Source organism: Ovis aries, chromosome 15, assembly GCF_016772045.2.
Source record: "Ovis aries strain OAR_USU_Benz2616 breed Rambouillet chromosome 15, ARS-UI_Ramb_v3.0, whole genome shotgun sequence".
Classification (NCBI taxonomy): domain Eukaryota; kingdom Metazoa; phylum Chordata; class Mammalia; order Artiodactyla; family Bovidae; genus Ovis; species Ovis aries.
In genome coordinates, this window is record NC_056068.1 from 52985368 (window position 1) to 53013267 (window position 27900).

At 44.8% G+C, this 27900-nt stretch overlaps 1 protein-coding gene across 1 annotated transcript; it reads left to right on the forward strand.

Moving 5' to 3' along the window:
* On the forward strand, positions 1 to 27900 carry NEU3 (neuraminidase 3). Its single transcript, XM_004016324.6, has 3 exons — positions 1 to 284; positions 4511 to 4722; positions 11572 to 27900. The coding sequence occupies exons 1-3, from the start codon at positions 260 to 262 to the stop codon at positions 12649 to 12651; spliced, it is 1317 nt and encodes a 438-aa protein (XP_004016373.1). The 5' UTR covers positions 1 to 259; the 3' UTR covers positions 12652 to 27900.

Genomic DNA, 27900 nt, shown 5'->3' on the forward strand with positions numbered 1-27900 from the left:
AACTGCCGGTCCCAACCGCCGGCGGGTTGCAGCTTCCGAGCTTCCTGGACTTCCACCAGCTCTTCTCGGCTTCCCGAATGTGTCAGCCCCGCCGCCAGCCTCTCGAAGTCTCTGTAGCCGTGTTTCTTCACTTTTCGTGGTTTGTGTCCATGTCCGCAGTTTCTCTCCTGCCCCTGTCTCCCCGGGCTTAATCATTTCCCAGGGCTTCAGTGTCCGAGACGTGAGTGCTTGACCCAGCTCCCAAATCGGCCCGAGAGAAATGGAGGAGCCGGGGTTCCGCGCAGGTGAGTGTGGCTGGAAGACTGGAGGGCCTCCCAAAACGTGAGGCGAAGTGTCTGTGCTAACAGGTTCGGCAGCACTCTTTGGGTTTAGGAAATCCAGTCAGTTGGGTCAGAGACACCCCAGTGGCCTAATAATCTCTCAGACACAGCCAGAAGGTATTCTTGGCTAGCTCTGTTTTTGTTTTCCTTCGACTGAAGCGTAACTTGTTTTGAGATGGAAGGGAACTGAGACTGGGAAAACGCGTCTTACTGGAGAGGGACTACAGGCTTCATATAGCCCAGAACTAAAACTTACATGAGTCCTGGGCCTTGGTCCAGGTTTTGTTACTGACCCATTGAGAGGCCTTAGAGGAGTTTATTCCCCTCTGTGGGTCTGAGAATCCCATTGTATACCATGAGAGGAGTTTGGACCGTAGGATCTTCAAAGACCTAACATATGATGAGTGCTCCCTAAGTATTAGTTGTTAGGCATGAATAAAATAGGGAGGTCTTCCTTGGGGTTCACTGGAGGCTGCTTGCTGCACTAGATTAATTGGAGTCTGTGGAATTACATTGTTCTTCAGGCTTGAGAAATAGGTGGCATTATCTCCCTTGCAAGTGAGGAAACTGAGGCTCAGTGGTAAATTGGATTTGCTAGTAAGTGTCAAAGTCAAGTCAGTCTTAAAGTCCATGTTACACTATACTTCCCAATAAGAGAGCAGGGAAATCTTGATTGAAAGGTGATTATATGGAGCAATAGTTAATAATGTTGAGTTCTCTGCTGAAATGAACAACTGTAGTCAGTTCAGTTGTGTCCCACTCTTTGCGACCCCATGGACTGCAGCAGGCAAGGCTTTCCTGTCCATCACCAACCTCTGGAGTTTGGTCAAACTCATGTCCATCAAGTCAGTGACGCCATCCAACCATCTCATCCTCTGTTGTCCTCTTCTCTTCCTGCCTTCAATCTTTCCCAGCATCAGGGTCTTTTCCAATGAGTCAGTTCTTCGCATCCGGTGGCCAAAGTATTGGAATTTCAGCTTCAGCCTTAGTCCTTCCAATGAATATTCAGGACTGATGTCCTTTAGGATTGACTGGTTGGATCTCCTTGCAGTCCAAGGGACTCTCAAGAGTCTTCTCCAACACACAGTTCAAAGCACAGTTCAAAAGCAAAAGAACTATATCTGATTTTCCTCTGTCCCTAACTCCTGGCACATGGTTTGTGTGAAATAGTTTGGGTATTGATGCCACAGCCACCACGTGTGTTACCATTGCCATCAACATGCTCAGCATAGTTAGTAAATTGTTAACTAATCGTTACAGTGATAGCAAAACCATAAAAGAAATTGTGAAGACTTCTGAATTTATACTTTTACTTACATAATGCCTTAAAGTTTATGAAGCACTTCTGAGTGGTTCTTCATTCAGTCATCTTAGGTAAGTATTATTGTCATCCACATTTTATAAGCAAGGAATCCAAGACCTGGATTACGTGACTAGTGCAAGGTCACACGGTAAGAACTTGTGCTTCTCCTTACGTGTTCTGTCAACTCCCTGTCCCTTTCTTTTTTCCTGGTCCTCCCTGCCCATTCCTATGCTTGTTCTGTGCTTTATTCTTACGACCCAGAAACATTCTGTTTTGATGTTGACCAATAATCTTGTGTTGGCTGATGATTAATAGTGTTGATATTAACTCATATCCTTATAAGAATTTAAAATATGACCTCTCCCAGAGGGGCAGAGGACTCTAAATACTTTAAAGAAGGGTAGTTGTAATTGTGGTTGTTGTCTTCATCCTCCTCCTCCACAGGTTTCAAGGAGTAACACTAGAATATGTAGTGATTGACAGTCCAAAAATAACAGCTGTCATATATTGAGCTCATACTGTGTCATGGGCCCTGTAACAGCTATTTACACTTTTTACCTCAATTCTTTCAGCCATTCTACTGAATTTTATAAACGAGGGTCCAGCAGTTAAATTACATGCCCAAGTTCATGTAGTTCTGGCTTGGCCCAAATCTTATTTTCTAAACCATTACACAGCCTTATCCTCTGGCAGGAGAGGCTGAATTAAGAGAGACGTGTGCTCAAGTATGGTGTGAGGAAGACAGTTGAGAATCCAGAATTGGAGTGAGGGGAGGTTTTTCTTCTGGACTTAGGAGGCCACCTCCCCATCCTTTTGGATAGTGAGCAGTGATACTTCTCACTTGAGGTTAGAAATCAGTGAACTGAGTTATTCACATGCTGAGTGATTTCACATGCTAAATAAACCACTCATATGCTGTGAATGACAAACTTGTCTTGACTGACACTAGGAACCTGTAGCCCAAAGTTCATTGTCCAGAAGGCTACCTTAGAGAGTGGTCTGAAATATGTACTTGATCTTGGCATTCATCTGCCAAAACCTGTTGAGTGGCTCCCTACCCATGGGATAAACAGCTTAATAAGGTATGGAAGCCTCCCAGGATTTGCCCTCCCCCAACCCCTTCAATGCCATCTTCATTCACAGCTTTTGCACTCCACTGTAGTCATACTGGATTACTCTGAGTCCTCACAGCTCACAGTGTGCTTTCTGATCTTTAGGCTTTTCATATCCACTCCCTCCCCTCTTTTCCTTTTTACCTTTCAGTTGGCTAACCCACTGTTTAGCCTTTAAGATCCAACTCACCCATTCATTCAAACATTCAATGAATATTTGTCAAGCCTATGAATTACCAGGCAGGGTTTTAGGTATAGAAGCATAGCAGTGAATAAAACAGACATGTGCATGCCCTTTATGGAACTTCTGTTCTGTAAAGCATATTAAATAAGTGTAACATATGGGTGATGATAGGTGGCATGGAGAACAGAGCAGGGAAGAGGGGATAGAGAGGGACAAGGGAGTTGTCAGGGAAGGCCTCACTGATTGGATGATGTCTGAATAGAGCTGAAGAAGGTGAGGAAGTAAGGTGTGTGCCTATCTGAATGCCCCAGGCCCAGAGCATAAGGATATGAAATGGGATCACTTGACTTATTAGCTTTTCAAAACTCCACTGCTGCCTTGATCTGAACAGTTGCCTTTTTTCTGTTTTCCTGCATGCTCTCATGTTGACCTCTTAAAGTAGCAATTACTACATGAGAATGTAATTGTCAATGTATATATGTCTGCCCTCACCTGGATGTGGGCAGGGACCTCTGATCCCTTTCTGTCTCCTCCGCACTTACCTTATAGACTGACTTCCAGTGGGCACTCAGAAATATTTATTAAATAAATGAAGAAGGCCTTGTGGGTCTCATTCTTACAGCCTGATTATTTTTACAAATGATTTGGAAGACAAGGCTTGGACAACAAATGGTGAGAGAAAAAATAATAATTCTAAGCTTGATTCTATCTGTCTGGCTTCCCTTTTTGGGCCTCTGAGAAGTTGAATACCTGAGAAATGTACCTAGAGATTTCCATTTTCAGCATTATAGCAAGCCAGCTAACCTGTAAAATGATGGATAAGTATAACAAAGCCTTTTATAGTTGAATTTCCAAGACAGTAAGAGAAATCCCCAGGGGCCTAAAAACCAAGAGTAAACTGAAAACTGGAGAAGTTAGCCCCTTTACATGACCTCAGCTGCCCTAGATGTTTGCTGGTCTTGCTTACCTCAAAGCTTGGGCTTTAATATACCTGCTATTACAGTGAATGAAACTATAGGCCCACCTGTGTTAGACTCCGGTTGAAACTGACATCCTTGCATGAAGCCAGATATCTTGAAAATCTATATCCTCTGATCAAGTGGAGTAGGAAAAAGAAATCTTACTACCGACAGAGATGACAAAGAAGATTGCTTCTTATTCTAGGCTCCAAGAGAAGGGAAAAGTTTGCCCAGAGAATTCTGAACCAGAGGCATTCTCCCATATGGATTTGGGTTTATATTTATATTGCTTGAATTGCCTAAAAACTCCAAGCCAGGAAAATTGACTATTGGAACCACCTGGGCTGGTAATACCTCTGAATACTTGGCAGAAGTACATACAGAATCTCTCTGGAGAGACACTTGACGCAGGCTACACAGGATTCCCACAGAGCCTGGAATATAGACTTGTTATATGAGAATGCTTGCTTTGGGCTATTGAGATCACGATGTTACTTTTGTATAAAAAAAATAAATGTTTAAGTACATCTTTGCCCCCCAGTGACCTCCAGAAGTGAAATGATAGAGCAGAGCTTGTGTCTGAGCGAGCCTATGGATGTGGACACACACTGAGCTCCCTCCTGTCCTTGCAGAGGTCATGGAAGAAGTGACATCGTGTTCCTTCAGCAGCACTCTGTTCCAGCAGGAGGACAAGCGAGGGGTCACCTATCGGATCCCAGCCCTGATCTACGTGCCCCCTGCCCACACCTTCCTGGCCTTTGCAGAGAAGCGCTCCTCGAGCAAGGATGAGGATGCTCTCCACCTGGTGCTGAGGCGAGGGTTGAGGACTGGGCAATCAGTACAGGTGACTCCTTATCCCAGATCTGAGCCTGGGTCTCATTTCCTGCATTGTTCAGAGCATGTCAGAGTCTGTGCCTTTTTCATCAGTGCAGGAAAAGCCTTGTGTCTGAGCTGAAAGTGAAAGAAAGTGAAAGTGTCATGCCTGACTCTTTTCGACCCCATGGATAGTAGCCTGCCCCAAGCTCCTCTGTCCATGGGATTTTCAAGGCAAGAGTACTGGAGTGGGTTGCCACTTCCTTCTCTGGGGGATCTTCTTAACCCAGGGATTGAACCCAGGTCTCTCACATTGTAGCTAGACGCTTTACCATGTGAGCCACCAGGGAAGTCTGAGCTGAGGAGGGGGAAAAAAAGCAGTAAAAGCTGTGCTTTCCCTTATTGAATAATTACTGTTTACTAGGGGCACATTGAAATTCACAGCCACTCTGTGACATAGGAACTGTTGTCAGTCACATTTTACAGATGAGGATACAGATGAGGCTCAGAGTGATTGCTGTTTGCTCAGGGTCAAACAACTATAAAAAAGCAGTAAAAGCAAGCTTCAAACCCAGTCTCTGAATAGAGGCCTCCATGATTTGTGTATTCAGTTCAACCAACATGTGTGTGCTTTTCATTCACATTCTCTTTTATTCTCATAAGTCACTGAAAGCAGTAAGCATTGTTAGTCCAGTTTTGCTGATGAAGGATCCTGGTGCTCCAACAGGTAGGTAGCTTGTTCAGCGAAAGACACAGGGGAGGAAAACAACATCCATATTCTCCCCCCTCTTCCCTCTGCTTGTCTTCCTCCATGCTTTATGTGAGGTACATATTATTATCCCCATTTTATAAGAAGTAAAGTGACTTGCCTTAGGCACATACTTAATAAATGGAGAACTGGGATTGGTGCCCTTGTCCCTAGGTAGCACATTTTTACTGTGTTTTTAATGGGGGAGAGAATAGTTACTGCCCTTGGGGCTGTGAACTACAGGGTTAGTTTAGAACCCATTTTTGTTATTGTTGACTTTTATTTCAGAGATGGCTGAAGTGAGGATCAAGTGAGACAGTGAATTTGAATAAATACACACATAATCATACATACATACATTTTTTATGAGTTATTTTAATCTGCTTAACCTGCCCTGCTTTTTCTACTCTCAGAAATCTCACCTTTAAAACATCATGTCCTTAGGGATGCTTTGCTGTTACAGTGCAAATGCTGTTCTGCTGAAGGTGGGCCTTACAAGCAAGCCCTGGCTGCTTTTGATGCCTTACTCACATTTCCCCTTGGGGAAGTTTTTTACTTTAGGGAATTTCCATTCCCTGCTCTTACACCTTATCATGTGTCTGTCTTATGACCTCCCAAGGTTGAACCTCTGCTTATATCACTGGTGTCCTTCAGCCCAACTTGGAGTTCTAGCTCTTTTGTTTCCTCCCGGACAGGCAGTACCTATGGTTATGTTGCTCTGTTTTTTGCCACAGACAGTTGGGCAGTTAAGTTTTTTTTTATCAGACCATACCTGTTACATAACCTCACTATCCAGTAGTCACATCCAGTCACAAATGTGTCCACTTTAACTCTTTCTCTCTTCACTTTATTTTATTCACATTCATTCTCTTGTTTACTTAATTGTAGAATCTTAAAATTGGAAGAATTATCAGCCCAGCTTCTTTCCCAATATAGAAATCTTCTGTGTTCCATTGGTTGCTACTAATAGCTTAGTGGTTAAGAGCATGGCTTTGGAGTCAGGCAAGACCTATCATTTATTGACTGTGACTGTGAATATTTGACTCTTCTGTTTCATTGTCTGTGAAATATAATTAATAGTAGCATTTCCATAGTAGGAACTCAACATTAGTCACCTTCTATTAAGGATCTACATATACAACTCCTCAAATTCTGTGGCAACTGTTAACTTATTTTTTGAAATGAAATCCTCTGTACTTATCTGTAATTAGCTGTTGTTCTTGTTATGTTATGCCTTATGGGGAAGTCCATCTGTACATTATAAAGTCCCTAGTGTGGAGAACTGCTCTTTGATGTATCTGAAAGCAGTATCCACACACTCCAGGTCTTTTATCTTTTAGCAGCTCCGTAGGCCACAGTCTTGAATTGATTTCTGGTCCTTTGAAAACTGTGATTACAGTCCTTGGGACCTGGCATGGAAGATCACTGTCTTTTTGCAAAGTATGGTACTCATAACTGAACTTATGACCCCAAGGATAGATTGACCAGCTCAGCAGTGAGGTGGCTATCCCATCTGGTATCCTTTTAATGCAGTCTACAGTGAAGTAGCATTTATTTTTTGATAGCTGCTTAAATGTTAAATAGATGGTCAGCTAAAACCTTCAAGACCTTTTCGGATTTTTTTGTTCTTTTAAAAACATTTTTAATTATGGTAATATGCACCTAATGTAATATTTTCCATCATAATCATTTTTTATTTGGCCATACAGGGTCTTGGTTGTGGCAGGTGGCATCTTTAGTTGCAACATGCAAACTGCTAGTTGTGGCACATGGGATCTAGTTCCCTGACCAGGGATCAGGACCCCTGCATTGGAAGCTAGGAGTCTTGGCCACAGGACCACCAGGGAAATCCCTCCATCCTAACCATTTTAAGTATACGTTGCAGTATTGTTAACTGTATTACATTGTTGTGTAAAAGCTCTCTAGAATGTATTCGTTAGTGCATAACTGTAACTTTATACTCACTGAACAACAAATAATTCCCCTTCCTCAGTCCCCTAGAGATTAATACTGTACTTTGTTTCTGAGTTTGTTTACTTCAGATGTTTCATGTAAGTGGAATCATGCAATATTTTGTCTTTCTGTGATTGGCTTATTTCACAGAATAATATCCTCAAGGTTCATCCATGTTGTAGAATATGTCAGGATTTCTTTTTAAAGGCTGAGTAATAATCTATTGTATGTTAATCTATTATTTCATTTATCCAGTTTTTTTAGCCATTCATCCCTTTTATCTTATCCACTCATCAGCTGGTGGACATTTGAGTTGCTCCCACCTTTTGGTTATTATGAATAATGCTGCTGTGGAACAAGGAGGTGCATGTAAATGTCTCTTCAGACTGTTCTTTCAATTATTTTTTGTACAGACCTAAAAGTTGAATTGCTGAGTTATGTGGTTGTTGTTGTTATTCAGTCACTCAGTCGTGTACAACTCTTTGTGACCCCATGGACTGTTGCATGCCAGGCTTCTCTGTCCTTCACTGTCTCCTAGAGTTTGCTCAAACTCATGTCCATTGAGTTGATGATGCCATCCATTCATCTCATCCTCTGTCACCCCCTTCTCCTCCAGCCTTCAGTCTTTGTCAGCATCAGGGTCTTTTCCAGTGAGTTGGCTGTTTGCATCAGGTGGGCAAAGTACTGGAGCTTCAGCATCAGTCCTTCCAATGAATATTTAGGGTTTATTTCTTTAAGATTGACTGGTTTGATCTCCTTGTTACCCAAGGGACTCTCAAGTGTCTTCTCCAATACCACAATTCAAAAGCATCAATTCCTTGGTGCTCAGCCTTCTTTATGGTCCAACTCTGACATCCATATATGACTATTGGAAAAACCATAGCTTTGACTAAACAGACAATCCTTATACATCAGAGGGCAGACAGAATGAAAACCACAGTCACAGAAAACTAATCAAACTGATCACATGGATCACAGCCTTGTCTAACTCAATGAAACTATGAGCCATGCCATGGAGGGCCACCCAAGATGGGTCATGGTGGAGAGTTCTGACAAAACGTGGTCCACTGGAGAAGGAAATGGCAAACCACTTAGGTATTCTTGCCTTGAGAACCCTATGAACAGTATGAAAAGGCAAAAGATATGACACTGAAAGATGAACTCCCCAGGTCAGTAGGTGCCCAATATGCTATTGGAGAAGAGTGGAGAAATAACTCCAGAAAGAATGAAGAAGCTGAGCCAAAGCGAAAGCAATGCCCAATTGTGGATGTGACCAGTGATGGAAATAAAGTCCAATGCTGTAAAGAACAGTATTGCATAGGAACCTGGAATGTTAGGCCCATTAATCAAGGTAAATTGGAAGTGGTCAAATAGGAGATAACAAGAATGAACATTGACATTTTAGAAATCAGCAAACTAAAATGGACTGGAATGGGCAAATTTAACTCAAATGACCATTATATCTACTACTGTGGGCAAGAATCCTTTCGAGGTAATGGAGTAGCCCTCAGAGTCACAAAAGAGTCCGAAATGCATGACTTGGGTGCAGTCCCAAAAATGACAGAATGATCTCTGTTTGTTTCCAAGGCAAACCATTCAATATCACAATAATCCAAGCCTGTGGCCTCACCACTAATGCCGAAGAAGGTGAAGTTGAATGGTTCTATGAAGACCTACAAGACCTTCTAGAACTAACACCCAAAAAAGATGCCCTCTCCATCATAGGGGACTGGAATGCAAAAGCAGAGATACAATCAAGAGATACCTGGAGTAACAGGCAAGTTTGGCCTTGGAGCACAAGATGAAGCAGGGCAAAGGCTAACAGAGTTTTGCCAAGAGAACGCACTGGTCATAGCAAACACCCTCTTCCAACAACATAAGAGATGACTCTACACGTGGACATCACCAGATGGTCAATACTGAAATCAGATTGATTATATTCTTTGCAGCCAAAGATGGATAAGCTCTATACAGTCAGCAAAAACAAGAATGGGACTGACTGTGGCACAGATCATGAACTCCTTATTGCCAAATTTAGACTTAAAGAAAGTAGGGAAAGTCACTAGATCATTAAGGTATGACCTAAATCAAATCCCTTGTGATTATACAGTGGAAGTGACAAATAGATTCAAGGGATTAAATGTAATAAAGTGCTTGAAGAACTATGGACGGAGTTTGTGACATTCTGCAGGAGGCAGTGATCAAGACTATCCCCAAGAAAAAGAAATGCAAAAAGGCAAAATGGTTGTCTGAGGAGGCCTTACAAATAGCTTAGAAAGGAGAAACGAAAGACAAAGGAGAAAAGGAAAGATATACCCATTGAATGCAAAGTTCCAAACAATAATAAGGAGAGAGAAGAAAGCCTTCCTCAGTGATCAGTGCAAAGAAGTAGAGGAAAACAATAGAATGGGAACGACTACAGATCTCTTCAAGAAAATTTGAGATACCAAGGGAACATTTCATGCAAAGATGGGCACAATAAAGGACAGAAATAGTATGGACCTAACAGAAGCAGAAGATGTTAAGAGGTGGCAAGAATACACAGAAGAACTATACAAAAAAGATCTTCATGACCCAGATAACCATGATGGTGTGATAACTCACCTAGAGCTAGACAACTTGGAATGCGAAGTCAAGTGGGCCTTACGAAGCATCACTACAAAGCTAGTGGAGGTGATAGAATTCCAGCTGAGGTATTTCAAATCCTAAAAGATGATGCTGTGAAAGTGCCACACTCAATATGTCAGAAAACTTGGAAAACTCAGCAGTGGCCACAGGACTGGAAAAGGTCAGTTTTCATTCCAATCCCAAAGAAAGGAATGTTCAAACTACCGCAAATTGCACTCATCTCACACTCTAGCAAAGTAATGCTCAAAATTCTCCAAGCCAGGCATCAACAATACATGAACCATGAACTTCCAGATGTTCAAGCTGGATCTAGAAAAGGCAGAGGAACCAGAGATCAAATTGCCAACATCCGTTGGGTCGTCAGAAAATCAAGAGAATGCCAGAAAAACATCTACTTCTGCTTTATTGATTACACCAAAGCCTTTGTGTACATCACAGCAGGCTGTGGAAAATTCTTCAAGAGATGGGAATACCAGACCACCTTACCTGCCTCCTGTGGGTCAAGAAGCAACAGTTAGAACCGGACATGGAAGGACTGGTTTCAGATTGGTAAAGGAGTACGTCACGGGTGTATATTGTCGCCCTGCTCATTTAACTTATGTGCAGAGTACGTCATGTGAAGTGCCAGGCTGGGTGAAGCACAAGCTGGAATCAGGATTGCCGGGAGAAATATCAGTTTCAGATACACAGATGATACCACCCTTATGGCAGAAAGTGAAGAGGACCTAAAGAGCCTCTTGATGAAAATGAGAGGAGAGTGAAAAAAACTGGCTTCAAGCTCAGCATTCAAAAAACTAAGATCATGGCATCTTGTCCTCCCATCACTTCATGGCAAATATATGGGAAACAATGGAAACAGTGACAGACTTTATTTTTTTGGAATCACTACAGATGGTGACTGAAGCATTGAAATTAAGAGATGTTTGCTCCTTGCATAGAGGAGCATAGAAGAAAAGCTATGACAAACCAAGACAGCCTATTAAAAAGCAGAGACATTACTTTGCCAACGAAAGTTCATCTTGTCAGTTATGGTTTTTCTGGTAGTCACTGTATGGATGTGAGAGCTGGACCATAAAGAAGGCTGAGCAGTGAAGAATTGATGCTTTTGAACTGTGGTGTTAGAGAAGACTCTTGAGAGTCTCTTGGACTGCAAGGAGATCAGACTAGTCAATTCTAAAGGAAATCAGTCCTGAATATTCAGTGGAAGGATTGATGCTGAAGCTGAAACTCAAAACTTTGGCCACCTGATAAGAAGATCTGACTCACTGGAAAAGACCCTGATGCTGGGAAAGATTTTGGAAGACAGGAGGAGGGGGCAACAGAGGATGGGATGGTTGGATGGCATCACTGACTCAATAGATGAGTTTGAGCAAGGTCTGTGAGTTGGTAATGGACAGGGAAGCCTGGCATGCTACAGTCCATGGGATTGCAAAGAGTTGGATATGACTGAGTGACTGAACTGAACTGAACTGAGAAGCACTAATGCTTTTAATGAGCCTCATGTCTTCCTACGAGTCTTTCACTCCTGCTTTCTCCCTTCCCCTCATCTAGTGGGAACCCCTGAAGTCCCTGATGGAAGCCACATTACCTGGACACCGGACCATGAACCCCTGTCCTGTGTGGGAGCGGAAGAGTGGCTATGTGTACCTTTTCTTCATCTGTGTGCGAGGCCATGTCACCGAGCGTCAACAGATTATGTCAGGGAGGAATGCTGCACGCCTCTGCTTCATATGCAGCCAGGATGCTGGCTATTCATGGAGCGATGTGAGGGACCTGACTGAGGAGGTCATTGGCCCAGAGGTGACACACTGGGCCACTTTCGCTGTGGGGCCAGGTCATGGCATCCAGCTGCAGTCGGGGAGGCTCATCATCCCTGCGTACGCCTACTACATCCCATTCTGGTTCTTTTGCTTTCGGTTGCCATATAAAGCTAGGGCTCATTCCCTGATGATCTATAGCGATGACCTAGGAGCCACATGGCACCATGGCAGGCTTATCAAGCCCATGGTGACAGTGGAATGTGAAGTGGCAGAGGTGATCGGGAAGGCCGGCCACCCCGTGCTGTATTGCAGTGCCCGGACACCAAACAGGTGCCGGGCAGAGGCGCTCAGCACTGACCATGGTGAATGCTTTCAGAAACCAGTCCTGAGCCATCAGCTCTGTGAGCCCCCTCATGGCTGCCAAGGCAGTGTGGTGAGTTTCCGGCCCCTGGAGATCCCAGGTGGATGCCAGGATCTTGCTGGCAAAGATGCACCTGCCATTCAGCAGAGTTCTCTGCTGTGCAGCTCAGTGAGGCCAGAGCCGGAAGCTGGAACCCTGTCAGAAACATGGCTCTTGTACTCACACCCAACCAATAAGAAACGGAGGGTCGACCTAGGCATCTACCTCAACCAGAGCCCCTTGGAGGCTGCCTGCTGGTCCCGCCCCTGGATCTTGCACTGCGGGCCCTGTGGGTACTCTGATTTGGCTGCTCTGGAGAATGAGGGCTTGTTTGGGTGTTTGTTTGAATGTGGGACCAAGCAGGAGTGTGAGCAGATTGCCTTCCGCCTGTTTACAGACCGAGAGATCCTGAGCCATGTGCAAGGGGACTGCTCCACCCCTGGTATGAACTCTGAGCCAAGTAAAAAGTAATCGCTTAGGACCCAACTTTGCATAGAAGGCTACCGTAGAAGGCAATCACAGCCAGGACAGTGGAGGCCAGGATAACAGAGGTTACTGAAGTCTGCAGAGAAACAAAACACCTAATATTCTGCTCCCTACCTGTTTTCACTTCTCATTCTCCAAAGAGCAAAATGAACCTCTTGCCATAGTTACTGCATTCGAAAGAGCATTGAACGGTGAGTTGAGAGACTATGATGTCATCTTGGCTCTTCTACTGGCTTGCTTTGGGACCTTGGACATGTCATCTGTACTCTCTGGGCCTCAGGTCTCCATCTGTAAAATGAGAGGGTTGGGTCTGTGATATCTCTTCTTCCCATCCCTAGGAAAGGCAGTGTGCCTGCCTGCTCCCTGATCAGCAAGTCCTGGCTGTATGTAGGACTCTTATCTCAGAGTAAAAGTCAGCAGGCTCAGCTTTTCAAATGACTTGCCACTCATCCAAGTATGAGGTTACAAGCAGGTGTCATAGCACAAAGGAAGATGTAGGTGGACTGTTTTATTTTTAATAACAAAAGCACTTACATCCTTCTGATCATGCACGAAGCTCTACAGACTCATTGTTCTAGAGGAATCGGGCCAAGCAGCAGAATTATAGGTCACTTACCTTCTCCAGCTTTGGAGCTCTGCTCAACCTTTCTTTCCTTGTCCAGAAAGCATTACGTCTGAACGAGAAAATGAGGTGCTCAATGTCAGTGATCTTCAATAATGGTACTTAATGTTTCTGATGGCATGACTCCTATGAGAGATGAAGTTCATTTATTAGGATAGTTCTTGATGAGAAATGAACATGGTTTAGGACTTCAAAGCATCAGACAAAACTTCCCGCTATTGCTGCTCTCAGAGTTCACAGTTTAGGGGGCTAGAAGAGGGATAAAATTCAAGAAAATAAATGTAGCTGGGGGATAGTTGATAGATGCTGGGCTCTAAGTGGGAGTGATAGTAGCTGCCGATGACATTATTTTAATTGTATTTTAATTGTGCCTGGAGTCATCTGCCCCAGAACTTGTCCAAGTGCTGGGAGCTAGCATGGGGAATCCCACCCGTGGCAAAGGTCATGAGGAAAGGGGCCTGACAAAACGCAAAGGCGAGATCAGGCCTTGAGGAAACCCCCTCTGGGCTTTCTCGAGCATCTACCCCCAAAACCAGAGTCTGCCTGCCTTATTGCATTATGCTTTCCACCTATTCTTCTGACATTACAGGGGGGCTATCCCTGACCACCTTTCTCTGGAAAAAATTAACTTAGAGCTCCAGTTAACAGTCTCCTGCGTATAAAAAGAGTGTTTCAGCTCAAACCCCTCTGATGGCTCTCTAACTTGCCTTACCCAGACTTTTACAACTATGCATGTGATTGTTTACAGGCCCCCAACTGTGAGAGGCACGGGAAGCCTAAAACATAAAGCCTTTCAAAGAGTTAAAAGTTATTAGAGTAGTGCTGGTGTATTATTTCATTATTGGGCCAATGCTTGTTGCTAAGTTCCCATATCTCTTATCCACTGTGCACCTGGGAGTGCGTTAGTTAACGTAGTTGGAGTGTAGGAAAACAAACTAGTAGCCTTGAAACTAACCACATCAGACTTTTGAGCTAATTGGTTCTTTCTTCGTTGTAACTTACTGCACCTTTGCTCAGTGAGAAATGTAACTTTGTTTGATACTTTCTGAGGCTGACATAGATTAGAAATATAAAGAAAAAAAACACTTCAAGGGAAAATAAGTTTTCTGGTTGAGCAGCCTTTATCAAAAGAGAGTCTTAAAATGTTTCACAGGCCTCCAAGGGCAGACGATAATGTACACAACATCATTTGTGGGAAAGGTATAAAAGTCTTTTTTGAAAATAAAGCTATGGGGCCTCGCTCACTGAAGCAGCTTGGTCTCCCCGTGTCAATCATTCTCTCTCTCCCTCTCCCTCTCTTTTTCAGGCTGATCCCTTGGAACATAGAGGCTCCCTGCGATCACTTATCTGCCCGGGTTTCTAAGACCTGAACGGGAAGACGTTCTGCGTCTTCACTCCCTCGGGAGACCAGGAGGGCACCTGTGGCCTCTGTGAACAGGGTAAACTCCTTGTCTGGGGGTTTTATTGGCTTTCTATGTAAACCAAGGAATACCAGCCTCTTTCTCTCCTCTATTTTCTTATCTACAACATTCTTTCCTTATCTCTCTCTAAATCAGTCGCCGACTCTGTCCCTGCTTTGAATTACCCTGGATCCACCGGGGCTGGACCCCCTTATCCAAGCTGCTGTTTGTTTTTCTCAGGAAGTTGTCTTCACTCAGCCTTCTTTAACGGAGATGGTCGTCACTATTCAGAAGGTCTCTGGACTCACAAACTTCTGAATCAAACATATTTGTTCGGACCTACTGAAATTTGGACCATCTCTACTATTAGTGAAGTAGAGATGCTTCTTTATCTAATAGATTTGGGACAAACTTTGACATTGCTCGTTCTCAGATGATAGCAGATGGTTGCTCTTATTTTATAGATCATTTCCCCCATAAGCCTGTTACTGTGACAGATACTCTATCATGAGAGCTACCTTTTTTGTCCCTATTTTGGGAGTATAATACCTTAAACAGGCAGCAGGTAAATATATCTGGTGCTGAGTAATGATCCTGGAGAGTAAGTTGTCATCATGGAACACAGCCTAGAAAGTTGGGGGATGCAGTTGTACCAGTCAGATGACAGAGTCCTATAGGATGAAAGTAGAGATTAACTTCACCTACTTTAGCATATGGCTTAAGCCCAGGGCTTAGAGGGGCTTTTAAAAATCCTCTTAACCTCTCATACATTTGCTGAAGTTAATACATAGTTATGATCATTCACTCACTCAGTTATACATTTATCTAAATGTTTCCATAATTGAGTACCTGTGCATAATGTGAGGTACTTTCTAATTGCCAGTCCCTGCTTGAAAATTGCTTGTGGCTCCTCATTGCCTACTAAAGGGTGTTTCCATTTAGCCTGGCCTGTATGGCCTTCAGTTGTTGGTTGAAATAATGAACACTCCTCTCTTCTCTATATGAAGCTGCTGTCAGAGAAGACCTCAGTCGCTTTGGCAAGTGGCAGGGGCTGCAATTTCAGAATGGGCAGTGTCAGTGGTACAGGGAGGAACTGGGGAGGGGAGGATTGAAAGGGCAGCCCCTCCTGACTGTAGAAACTCCTTGTTCACCAAAGCTTTCCTGAGCACCATACTCCCAAATTGATAGGAATAGAGAAGATGGCTAGGTTCTAAAACCAGAGTTAAAGGATGGAGAAAATGAGAATACGAGGTTCTTTGGGACCATCCAAGAAGGGAGTCAAGGAAGGGAGCCCAGCCACATGCCAGGGTGGACCCCAGATGCCCAGACCTCATGGGAAAGTCTCATCCATCTTTAAAGTGCCCTCCCCTTTCTCCTTCCCCTTGGCTTCAGGTTTGCTTCTCCTCGGCAACTAGCAGTGAAACTCTTTAATAGGTGAAGGGGGTCTGAGCATATTTCAGTAATAGCAGGAAAAGAGGGTCGGGCACGGGTAATCCACAATGAGGATTAGAGAGCAGAACAGAGGGGTGATGGCAGCTGTGAGGGAAAAGCACAGCAGCGAGGAGTCCTGACACCTTTAGGAAGGGGAGAAAGGGCTACCCACAGGAAGCCCAGGTGGGAGAGATGGTGTAGGTGGTGGCTGCTGTGAAGAAGAAATGACAACAGGCCAGAGCTGTTGCACAAAATGTGTGGGAAGGAAAGAGGCCTGCACAGGTTGAGCTGCAGACAAGTTCCAACCCAACCCTGTAACTTGAAGCTTGTCTCTGTACCAGGTGACCATCCAAAACAGCTGTAGTGTCAGTTACCCAAGGTGTTGAGGGCCCTGGGACCTATACCATGATACCTGTCTCCTAACTGAACCCATTTCAGCCACAGTTGGGTTGGGAGAATGGGAAAGATAGAGCAGGTGAAGGCAGCTGTGAAGAAGAGAGAAAGGCAGACTAGGTGCCATGAAGAGCACTGGCTAGGCTGTGGTCTTTGGCCTGAGAGGCCCTCCCCATCCTTGGCCCCTCGGGATTGACCCATCGCGCACAGATGACCCACCCCGGGACTGCAGGAAGGCGCAGAAGGCCCCTCTGTCTTCTGGTGTACACCCAGACCAGCCTCCCACTTGCTCAGCCTGCCATTCCTGCTCATGCTCCCTGCCTCCTGGTTTATTCACTCTAGGCTTCTAACCTTTACCTTTTGTGTGTGTGTGTGTTAGTCGCTCAGTCATGTTTGACTCTTTGTGACCCCATAGGCTATAACCTACAAGGCTCCTCTGTCCATGGAATTCTCCAGGCAGGAATACTGGAGTGGTTTGCCATTCCCTTCTCTGGGGGATCTTTCCGACCCAGGGATCTAACCCAGGTCTCTTGCCTTGCAAGCAGATTGTTGACTATCTCAGCTACAAGGGAAGCCCTAACCTTTACCTTGGGCCCTTGTTATTTGGACCTGTTTCTCCTGGTCACCAGTCTCCCCTCATATATCCATAGGATATCATGCAGCCACATCCACAGATAAGCGACCTTGCACCCTCCCTGTTGGGTAGCCCGAGGGACGCATACAGGTCTGCCCACAGCTGCACAGCCTCCTGCCCAAGGCAGTAGGTCCCATTCCTTCCACTTTGGCCAACAGGCTGTTCAGTCTTCTCTAAGAAGCTGTGAGTTTCCCCACTGTGTCATCCAGCAGCTATCATGTCATCCTTCCTGCGCTGCCAGAGCACATGGCATGTGCCTCTCTTTGGTCCTTAGCACAGGCTGCCCATAGGCCTCCGCCAGGCTGTGAATGCCTTGAGAACCAAGTTTGTCTGCTTCCTTTCTGCATTCTTTTTACCTTGAGTCATGACTTATTTTTGTGATATTGCTAGCATATTCTGAATTCCCTGATGGTAAGGACTGTGTCTGATACCTTGCTTTGTCCTCTGCACCCAGCACAGGGCCTGGCACAGAGTAGGCAGCAGTAAAGTTGTGCTGAATGAATAAAGGAGTCAAAGACTCTTGGCCTTCTGGAGCTAACTGAGAGGCTAGGGCACGTTTCCCCACGGGAGAAGCATGTTGTGTCCCTCTGTGGCTGATGTGCTCAGCTTGCTGAACACGTTCCCTAAGTGAATCTTCTCTGTAGGGACTGCACCCAGGCCAGTCAGCCCTTCCTTGGAATGAGCTGCTCTCTGGCTTGAGCCTGTTCCTACCTGGATGTTGCAGCATCCCAGCCCGTCTAAAGCCAAGCCTTGACTTGGGGTTCTTATTTCACTGGCATTTCCCCTTTGTCCTGATTGGCTTTTCTGTAACTGTCACTCCTCCAGGGAGACTCTGGGGCTCAGTGTTTTCCAGTGTGCCTTGTTCCGTGTTACCACCTGCCAGGAATGCTCTCTGTACTGTAAGAACTGCCATGACTCTTTGAAACAAGGAAGATGAATAAAGAGCTTAATTCTGAGGGCTACTGTTTTTGGCTTTTGTTGTATTAAGGTGATTATCATCCTAATACATCTATCTAATTTGTAGCCAACTTCTCTCAAAAACTGGATTTTGAGGCACTTTCTTGTGTTCTGTAAGAACTTTTACTTTCAGAAATCCTTACTAATAATAATCCTTTGCACTTTTACACATTGTCCTTTGAACATAGTTACCTACTGAGGAAAGCAGGGCAGAGATTAATATAACTGTTGGGTTGTGTATTACATGCCAGCTATTAAGTGTAGGAACTGGGGTGTACCAAATCAGCCCTGTCTGATACCAGCCCCATGCTGTAATTACACATCTTTTTCTATTTTGAAAGTAACCTTGAGGTTATTCTCAAATTGCTGCTGGAGAGGCCACAAATATTTAGTGAAGTGGGGTGACAGCTTTAACTTATGATTTTTACTTGACTGTTTGTTTCATTGAAATGGTCATTGCACTGGCTGAATTTCACCAGATATTTCTATGTGTCAATCTGCTTTCTTAAATTGATAGTTGGAAAACTTAAAATGGGCCTTTCATCATATAGTCATATAAAGATGAAAGAATAAATGAAGTTCAGAGAACTTCTAATTTACTTCTTAAAATTGAATTACAAAAATTGTTTATATAATCATTTGAAAAATCTGGTGATCTGTTTTATTTTTGTGTGTTCTGTTAGATTGCTCAATGTCTGAAGGACCTCTGGACTTGAGAGGAACATGCATTACTGTATAAACTTTAGTGTTCAATTTATTAAACTCTATTCAGTAAAACACTGAAAACCTCTTGAATATTTAAACAATGGCAAATTTTATTAAACTGGCTTAAACATAAATGCCAGTTACAAATTTAGTATAGCTGATCCTTTTTGGATATTTCAAATAGTAGATAAAGCATAAATCCAAACAGTATAAAACATATCCTTATACCAAAACAGCACAAAAGAGCTGATGCCATGGTTTTCATTTTGTTCCATATTGTTATTACACCTTTTGGGAATTCTAACTTTCAAACCTCTCTAGAGTTTTAGTTACTATAAGATTTTTTTCCCCTACCTGCCTAGGGATTTAGTAATAAATAGCAGATCCAAAGGAAAACAAATACTATTTCAGATAAGCTCTTTCTACTGGAAGCACTGAACTGGGAGGTTGGAGGCTTGGAAATAGACAGCCACCTTCCCCTTCTTGGCCAGTGGACAGTGTGGCAGAAGACTAAAAGAATTGGAGCCAGGCAGCAATAATCCTGATGATATCCACTAGGGTCCTTCCTGTTACAGGAACCTATAACCCACAAAAGTTGTTTGATTTTTATTTTATTTTTTAAGCTAGTTAGGGTTAGATGTATACAGCTTGCAACCGAAAGACTGCCTACCCATACTCACAGAGAATTTGATTAATTGGTACCACAATCTGTTAGTCCTTCCCTGGAGCAGAACAACAAGCCATGAGAAATTAACTTTCAATATAGTCTGCCAAAGTTTGATCAACAGTATTACTGAAAGGGTACCTTACTCAGACTTTGGAATAAGTGGAGAAAAAACTTGACTAGGAGGAGTCTGGAGTTCAGGGTCTTTGAGTTGACACTGACTTGATGGGTGTTTTGGTGTCAGCCACAGGCTCTCTCTGGGACACTTTTATTCAGCTACAGCAGGAGCATACTCCTAGCCCAGCCACTCACTTAAGAGTTGTGTGGATCTGATGAGGTAGTGAATCCTCAAAAGGGTTTGGGAAATGGTGAAATTTCCTGTAAATAAGAGATAATCTTTTTTCCATTGTTCTTCATTGGCAGCGCTGGACAGTAGAATGCTGAAAATGAGGGTGATGGATGGAAGGGAGGGGAAGGGAGGCCCACTGAGGAGGGTACTCTAAGGCTGGATGGCCAACTTGCCTCATCACCATCACATCTTTAGCAAACCACAGGCCTTTTGCCCTTCTTTCTGACTTTGCCCTAAACTTTTGCTCCTTTACTTAGGAATGTCCCAGTCTGTATAGAGAAGAGGGAAATCTCAGCCTCAAGTAGGAAGGGACTTGGTCTGAGTCATTGCTGGTCTCTGTGCCCACCATAGGATTAAGCATAGCACAGTAGAGGAAAGATGTGAGGGGAGTTACACAAAGTACCTACTATGTGCTTTTAGTTACACATACGTTTTCATTTAATTCAACAATGACATGATGCAGTCCAGTGTTTCACACCTGTAAGTGATGAAGTCAGACCTGATTCTAAACCTATATTGCTGTCATATGGCAAATAAGAGGCAGAACAGTGGGTGATGCTAACCTTGTAGGTTAATGTAAGGTAGAGATGGTGCCTCTTAAGTCCCTGGAACATGGTGAGCATTAAGCAGCTAGTGAGAGCCTGGTGGTGATGATCCCTGTAGTAACAAGATGTCTAGAGTGGCCTCTCAAACCAAAGGTATTCTATTTCAACCAGGAGAAGTGCATTTGTTTCTCTCCTTGGGAGCCTGGGTCTAACTGGAAATTACTTTTCAGTACACTCAACTTTCAGAGCAGCTGCCTTCCAAGACCCAGAGTCATCCTAAACATAGATTTTGTTGTCATCAACTAGGAATAGAATCAGAAATGAGAGCATATGTTCCCTTGATGACTAAACATAGAACTTGATAGCAGGTGAAGCTGACTTAGTGCCAAGTGCAGTCAGGGGCCTATGGGCAGGTCTCTGATTGAGCCACAAGTTGGAGATAGCAATACTGCCTCTACCTTTCCCTGCTGTAGACCAGTCCCTGGGGCTGTACAGTGCCAGGTGTGAGTTTATTGCACAATGTGGTTGGACCTCCATACATGGTCTCTCATCCTCACAACAACCAGGGAGGCAAGACGTTGTCTCCTACCCACAGGCAGGGAAACTGAGCCTTGCAAACACTGAATAACCTGGGCAGTTAGCTTAAGTATAATTTCTTCACCTGAGTAGCACCGTGTTATAGTACTTAGCTCTTCATCTATTACTTACCTGTCTCATACTTGCACTCTCACCAGCTCCATGGGTGTGGGAAACTGAGACTGTCAGTGTCACTGCACGATTGCACTCATCTCACACGCTAGCAAGTAATGCTCAAAATTCTCCAAGCCAGGCTTCAAGAGTACATGAACCATGAACTTCCACATGTTCAACCTGGATTTAGAAAAGGCAGAGGAACCAGAGATCAGAGTGCCAACATCTGCTGGATCATAGAAAAAGCAAGAGAGTACCAGAAAAACATCTGCTTTATTGACTACACCAAAGCCTTTGACTGCGTGGATCACAACAAACTGTGGAAAGTTCTTCAAGAGATGGGAATACCAGGCCACCTGACCTGCCTCCTGAGAAATCTGTATGCAGTTCAAGAAGCTACATTTAGAACTGGAACAGACTGGTTCCAAATTGGGCAAGGAGTACATCAAGGCTGTATATTGTCACCCTGCTTATTTAACTTATATGTAGAGTACATCATGTGAAATGCCAGTCTGGGTGAAGCACAAGCTGGAATCAAGATTGCCAGGAGATGTATCAATAACCTCAGATATGCAGATGACACCACCCTTATGGCAGAAAGCAAAGAACTGAAGAGCCTCTTGATGAAAGTGAAAGAGAAGAGTGAAAAAGTTGCCTTAAAGCTCAACATTCAGAAAACTAAGATCATGGCATCCAGTTCTATCACTTTATGGTAAATAGATGGGAAACAATAGAAACAGTGACAGACTAATTTTTGGGACTCCAAAATCACTGCATATGTGACTGTAGCCATGAAATTAAAAGACGCTTGCTCCTTAGAAGAAAAGCTATGTCCAACCTAAACAGCATATTCAAAAGCGGAGACATTACTTTGCCAACAAAGGTCCATCTAGTCAAAGCTATGGTTTTTCGAGTAGTCATGTATGGATGTGAGATTTGGACTATAAAGAAAGTTGAGTGTCAAAGAATTGATGTTTTTGAACTGTGGTGTTGGAGAAGACTCTTGAGAGGCCCTTGGACTGCAAGGAGATCCAACCAGTCAATCCTAAAGGAAATCAGTCCTAAATATTCATTGGAAGAACTGATGCTGAAGCTGAAACTCCAATACTTTGGCCACTTGATGCAAAGATCTGATTCATTGGAAAAGACCCTGATGCTTGGAAAGACTGAAGGCAGGAGGAGAAGGGGAGAACAGAGGATGAGATGGTTGGATGGCATCACCAACTTGGTGGACATGAGTTTGAGCAAGCTCTGGGTGTTGGTGATAGGGAAGCTTGGTGTGCTGCAGTCCATGGGGTCGCAAAGAGTCGGACACGACTGAGTGACTTCACTGAACTGAACTGAACTGAGTGCTACTGATCATGTAGTACCCATTAGTCAGACAGCAATTCGACCCTGCAGCGGTCTGACCTGTCATGTTCTGCCCTTGCTGGTCCCACTGTTTGTGGCCATAAGGCAAAGGTCCTCCTTAGTGTTTCCCATTACCACTCTCTAACTCTCTCTCCTCAGGGGCCTCAGATCCAGATTTCTTTGGGGTCAAGACATTGGAAAATGATCAGGAAGCAGCAGCACCCATCTGCTACTCTATGTGCCTGGCTTAAAAGCTCACATTCATATTACTGAAGCTGAATGGTGGTTCTAGGCCATTGACTTCATGTAAAGGCCAAGTCCTATGGACAGATATGAGCTATGAGTGGAAGGTACCATGCTCATTTATTCCTTATATGATTCTATCCCCAGCATAGTAGGTACTCAATAAATACTCACTGAATGAATTAATGACGATTCCAGTTTCAATTACTTAGAGAAATAGAGATTCTCCAAAATTGGGATCTCAAAGAGGGAGCTTAGGCAGGATAAGACACACATGCCTTTCCTGACCTCATGCCTTTGGTTGAGATGTCATGGCATCCAAGTGATCCAGAGGATGATCCCTAAGCTCAAATTAAAGTGAACCCTGGATTCAGGGAGGTGCCATTAAGCGGCTCTCAGGCTAGAGCTGAGGAACACCTTCTTTGCCATTCCAGCAAGCCAGGTTCATGCCATGTTTTGTGCTGTTACTTCCCTAAAGCCTGATCTAACATTGCATCCTCGCTTTCACTGGGTTGTTGACACTGAAGAATTGTTGGTTAAAGACATTTGACCTGAAGCCTTGAAAGTGGAAAGCCAGGCTCCCAAAGGCTGGCAGTGGTGGCAGCAGGAATCAGTGAGAAGACTTAAAAGGGAAGCTGAATCTCGGGCTTCAGTCGCTTTCCATCCGTTATGTGAAGATTCTCTTATACAGAAGAGTAATGACTTTCTTACAACTCTGTGGAGAAATTAACTGACAACACAGCGTCAGTCAGGCTCTCCTGCCCCACTCTCTCACGACCTCATACCTTATGTTCTGTAAACAATGATATTGCTGACCTTGGTAGCACCTGGCCTGCACACCCACTTGGCCATGGACCACTCTTGTCTGTCTTAGTATATCAGTAGTTTTTGAAGACTCCCTGCAGCTGCTGCTGCTGCTGCCTGGAGAGAATAAAGATATCTTCACCCAGCAAGTAGGGGAGTCTGAGGCTCCAATGGAAGGAGGAAGCCAGTGGCCAACACAGAGCATGTGGTACCTGGTGGCCATTGTCCTCTTTGCGTGGGCTTCGATGGAAGACTGGGAGGCGGTGAATGGGTCCCCGGATAATATTGAAAAGACATTTGAAAGGTGAGCTCTCCCTTTCCAGGTAAAAAAGTATATGTGCACTGGTGCTAACGTAGTGAGGTGGATTTTATTGACTGCTTTGAAGGCGAACATAGAGAATGCTCTTCCTGATGCTGTGTGAGCACACAGAGTATTGAAAAAGCCTTACAAGTGGCGAGCTCTTGCTTGCAGGATAAAGCAGCATGCATGGCCACTGACACCATGGGGTGGATTTTGTTGACTGCCTTGAAGGTGAACATGGAGAATGCTTTCTGTGATGCTGTGAGAGTGCACAAAGAGTATTGTAAAGGCGTTACAAGTGGCAAACTTTTGCTTGCTGGATAAAGCGGTGTGCACTACCACTGACACTATGGGGTGGATTTTATTGCCTGTGTTTGGCTCTCTGTGATGCTGCGCAAGTGTGCAAACTGCAGAGATGCGCAGAGGAACTAGAGCAACAGGTACTGATGCTAGAACAAGAGCTGCATGACCTTGGGGACTATGATGTCTCAAACTATGAGATTACAGAATGTCAGGCAACTCATGCAGGGTGCGCCTCATCTAACGCACAGTCTGATGAAATGGATCAATGCTGCCATCTACACGGTGTGGATGAAAGCGGGAGAGTTCCTGGATATCGTGAGTAAATAGCATACTTACGCCTAGTTAACCCAAGTGGTGAGAGAATGGGGCATGAGACAGGCGATGTTTAACCTAAATGCCCAGAGCCCAGATGATGAGCATTTTACTGGCTGTATGTGAGACGCTGGTTTAACCAATGCTTTGCCCACCTCCTTTGGATCCCTGCCTGCTATACTTACACCCTATGTGGGGTGCCCCATCTGGCTAGCTTGAGAAACACAAAGGGGCGCTGGCAGGCTAAAGGGGTTAGGACTGTGAAAACCCTGAAGGGCAGCCGAGCTGGCAAAGGCCCCACCTGGGTGACACAGGTGCAAATGTGGGCTGATTCTCTAGCAGCAGGACTTGACAGAAATAAAATTGATAAGCAACCTAATGGTGTATTCCTAGAGCTATGGAAGCAACTGAGACTGGAGCAGCAGTTTACTAAATGTGAAAAGCGCCCACAACATGAGGTACGGGGAGTTCAGATAGAGGACTTTATGCCAATTGGAGATGTCTCTGCTGATGCCCTGTTCTGTTCTGAATAGGGCTCAAGCCAAGGTACCCATCCAGAGAGCCCAAGTGGGGACCAAAGACCCCATGTGGAACTTACCATTCACTGGTCACTGACCACTGTACAGAGAGTAATGGTTGACATTGGTGCTGAATGCAGCCTGGTACATGGCAAACCAGAACAGTTCAATGGCCACAGTGCATATATTGAGGGCTATGGTGGCCAAAACATTGAAGTAAAGGCTGTGTCCTTGCCATTGGAAATTGGGTGACTTCCTGTGTAAGTGTACACTGTGTACATGTCCCCAGTTCTGGAATACATTTTGAGGATAGATGTCTTGAAAGGTCTTGTGTTGCAGATATCTGTGGAAGAATTCCATCTCCAAGTGCGTGTTGTGAAGGCAGTCATGAGGGGATATGCAAAGCATCCCCCATAGGTGTTGCTGAAACCCTGGAGGGCAGTGGATGGCAGACAATATTGTCTATCAGGTGGCCACAAAGAAATAGGCGCCACCATTGCTGAGCCGGCAGAAGTGGACATTGTACGTCCTGCACAGAGCCCATTCAACTCCCTGTGTGGCTTGTAGGGAAGCCTGGTGGCTCTTGGTGGATGACTGTGGACTACAGGGACCTGAATAAAGTGGTACCGCCTATGCATACTGCTGTGCTGTCAATCCACGACTTGATGGACCAGTTAACTACAGTGCTGGGCACTTATCACTATGTGGTGGGCTTAGCTAATGCTTTTTTCTCCAATAGCTATAGCTGCTGAGAGTCAAGACCAGTTTGCATTCACTTGGGAAGGGTGTCAGTGGATGTTCCAGGTCCTTCCCTAAGGATATCTGCATAGCCCAACAATCTGTCGTGGGCTCGTTGCAAGAGATTTAGAAGCACGGAACTGCCCTGCCTCAGTGAAACTGTTTCATTATATTGATGATGTGCTACTAATCTCTGATTCTTTTGCAGATGTAAAAAGCTGTGTCCTATGATGTAGACAGTGTACTGTAAAGGTTGTATCCTCAGATTTTAAAAAGTGTAACCTAATGAGGTAACGGCTTGGCTACACTGATGCCTACATCATGCAGGGACAAAACCCATGTGAGCAATTGCCAAAGGGTGGGATCTTCCTATTTCTTGGAGAGAAATAGCAAGTGCCTGCCATGATTGTCCCACATGTGCCCGGGAAGCTCTTCACCCCCACAGGCTGGCAGCCACCACTGGACAGGTGGTAAGCAGGAAAGTTCCTTTGACTCAATGGCAAGTGGACTTTGTAGGGCCTCTGCCATTATCGGAGAATGCCAGCTTCACTTTAACAACTATAGATGCAGCTACAGGTTTTCTGTTTGTCTGGCCATGCAAGGCTGCTGTACAAGTACCAACACTGTACATTTAAGGCACTTGACTACCTGAAAGCCATCTATGGCCATCTTCTGATTATAGAGAGTGGCCAGGGTACCCATTTCACCAGAAAGGAAGTCCAGGACTGGGTACAGAGGCTGGGAATTCAAGGGGTATTTCATGTCCCATATCACCCACAAGCAAAGGTCCGTCTAGTCAAAGCTATGGTTTTCCCAGTAGTCCTATATGGATGTGAGAGTCGGACTATAAAGAAAGCTAAGGACTGAAGAATTGATGTTTTTGAGCTGTTGTGTTGGAGAAGACTGAGAGTTCCTTGCAGTGAAAGGAGATCAAGCCAGTCAACCCTAAAGGAAATCAGTCCTGAATGTTCATTGGAAGGACTGATGCTGAAGCTAAAGCTGCAATACTTTGGGCACCTGATATGAAGAACTGACTCACTGGAAAAGAACTGATGCTGGGAAAAATTGAAAGCAGGAAGAGAAGGGGATGACAGAGGATGAAATGGTTGGATAGCATCACCAACTTGATGGACATGAGTTTGAGCAAGCTCCGGGAGTTGGTGATGGACAGGGAAACCTGGCGTGCTGCAGTCCATGGGGTCGCAGAGTCGGACACGACTGAGTGACTGAACTGACTGACTGATGATCACCCAGAGGCAGCGGGTATGACTGAGTGATATAATGGTTTGTTAAAACAAGGCTTACAGCTCTCCATTGATCCCGACTTGTTGAAGGAGTGGACCTGACACCTATGGGGGGCCCTTATGGGTTCTCAATGAAAAATCATGCAAGAGTGGAGTCACCCCTGTGGAGGCTCTTCTGCATCGTGCTGCTGCACCGATACAACTGCAGGCGGCAACAACAGATATTCTCCTAAAGCCTGGCTACAGAACCCATGGTTATATCCTGTTGTCAGTCCCAACGGAGATTGCACGAGGACAGACAGTGGACTGGACTTGGCTATGGAAGATAAAGGCACCCCACATGCGGTGGGTAATTCTCCTAGCCCCATGGGGGCAGGGGCTGAACAGGACTTTCAGGTTGTACCCTGGATGACAAGCACATAGTCCCCTCGTGTGCATGTCACCTGGCCAGGACCACAGGGAGCTGCTTCAGTGTTGAAAGGTGCATTTGTACACTCCCTGTGGTCTATCGTGAGTTCCCAGTTCTGCTCTGTGTGGAGCCACAGGATGTGAGAAACCCATGACCTGCAATGCCTTACTGGAGACTGACTGCAGGAGTGGTGGGCAGCCTGGCCAGTGCCTGGCATTGGGTTTTGCTCTGTATTGGGTGTGTAGCCTGCACTCTAGTTGTTTGTTGTTGTAGCCCTCACTGTTGTTGTGGAATGTGGATGCAAGCGGCGGCGATGTGTGCCAGAAAAAAGCCGCAAAGGGCCGAGCCTTTGTAAACAGTGGCACAGAAGACCCTGACGGGCGTGGATTGTGGGGAAATTAACTGACAACACGCGTCAGTCAGGCTCTCCTGCCCCACTCTCTCACGGCCTCATACCTTATGTTCTGTAAACAACGAAATTGCTGACCTTGGTAGAACTGGGCCTGCGCACCCACTTGTCCATGGACCACTTTTGTCTGTCTTAGTATATCAGTAGTGTTTTAAGACTCCCTGCAGCTGCTGCTGCTGCCTGGAGAGAATAAAGCTGTCTGTAGTCCCCACA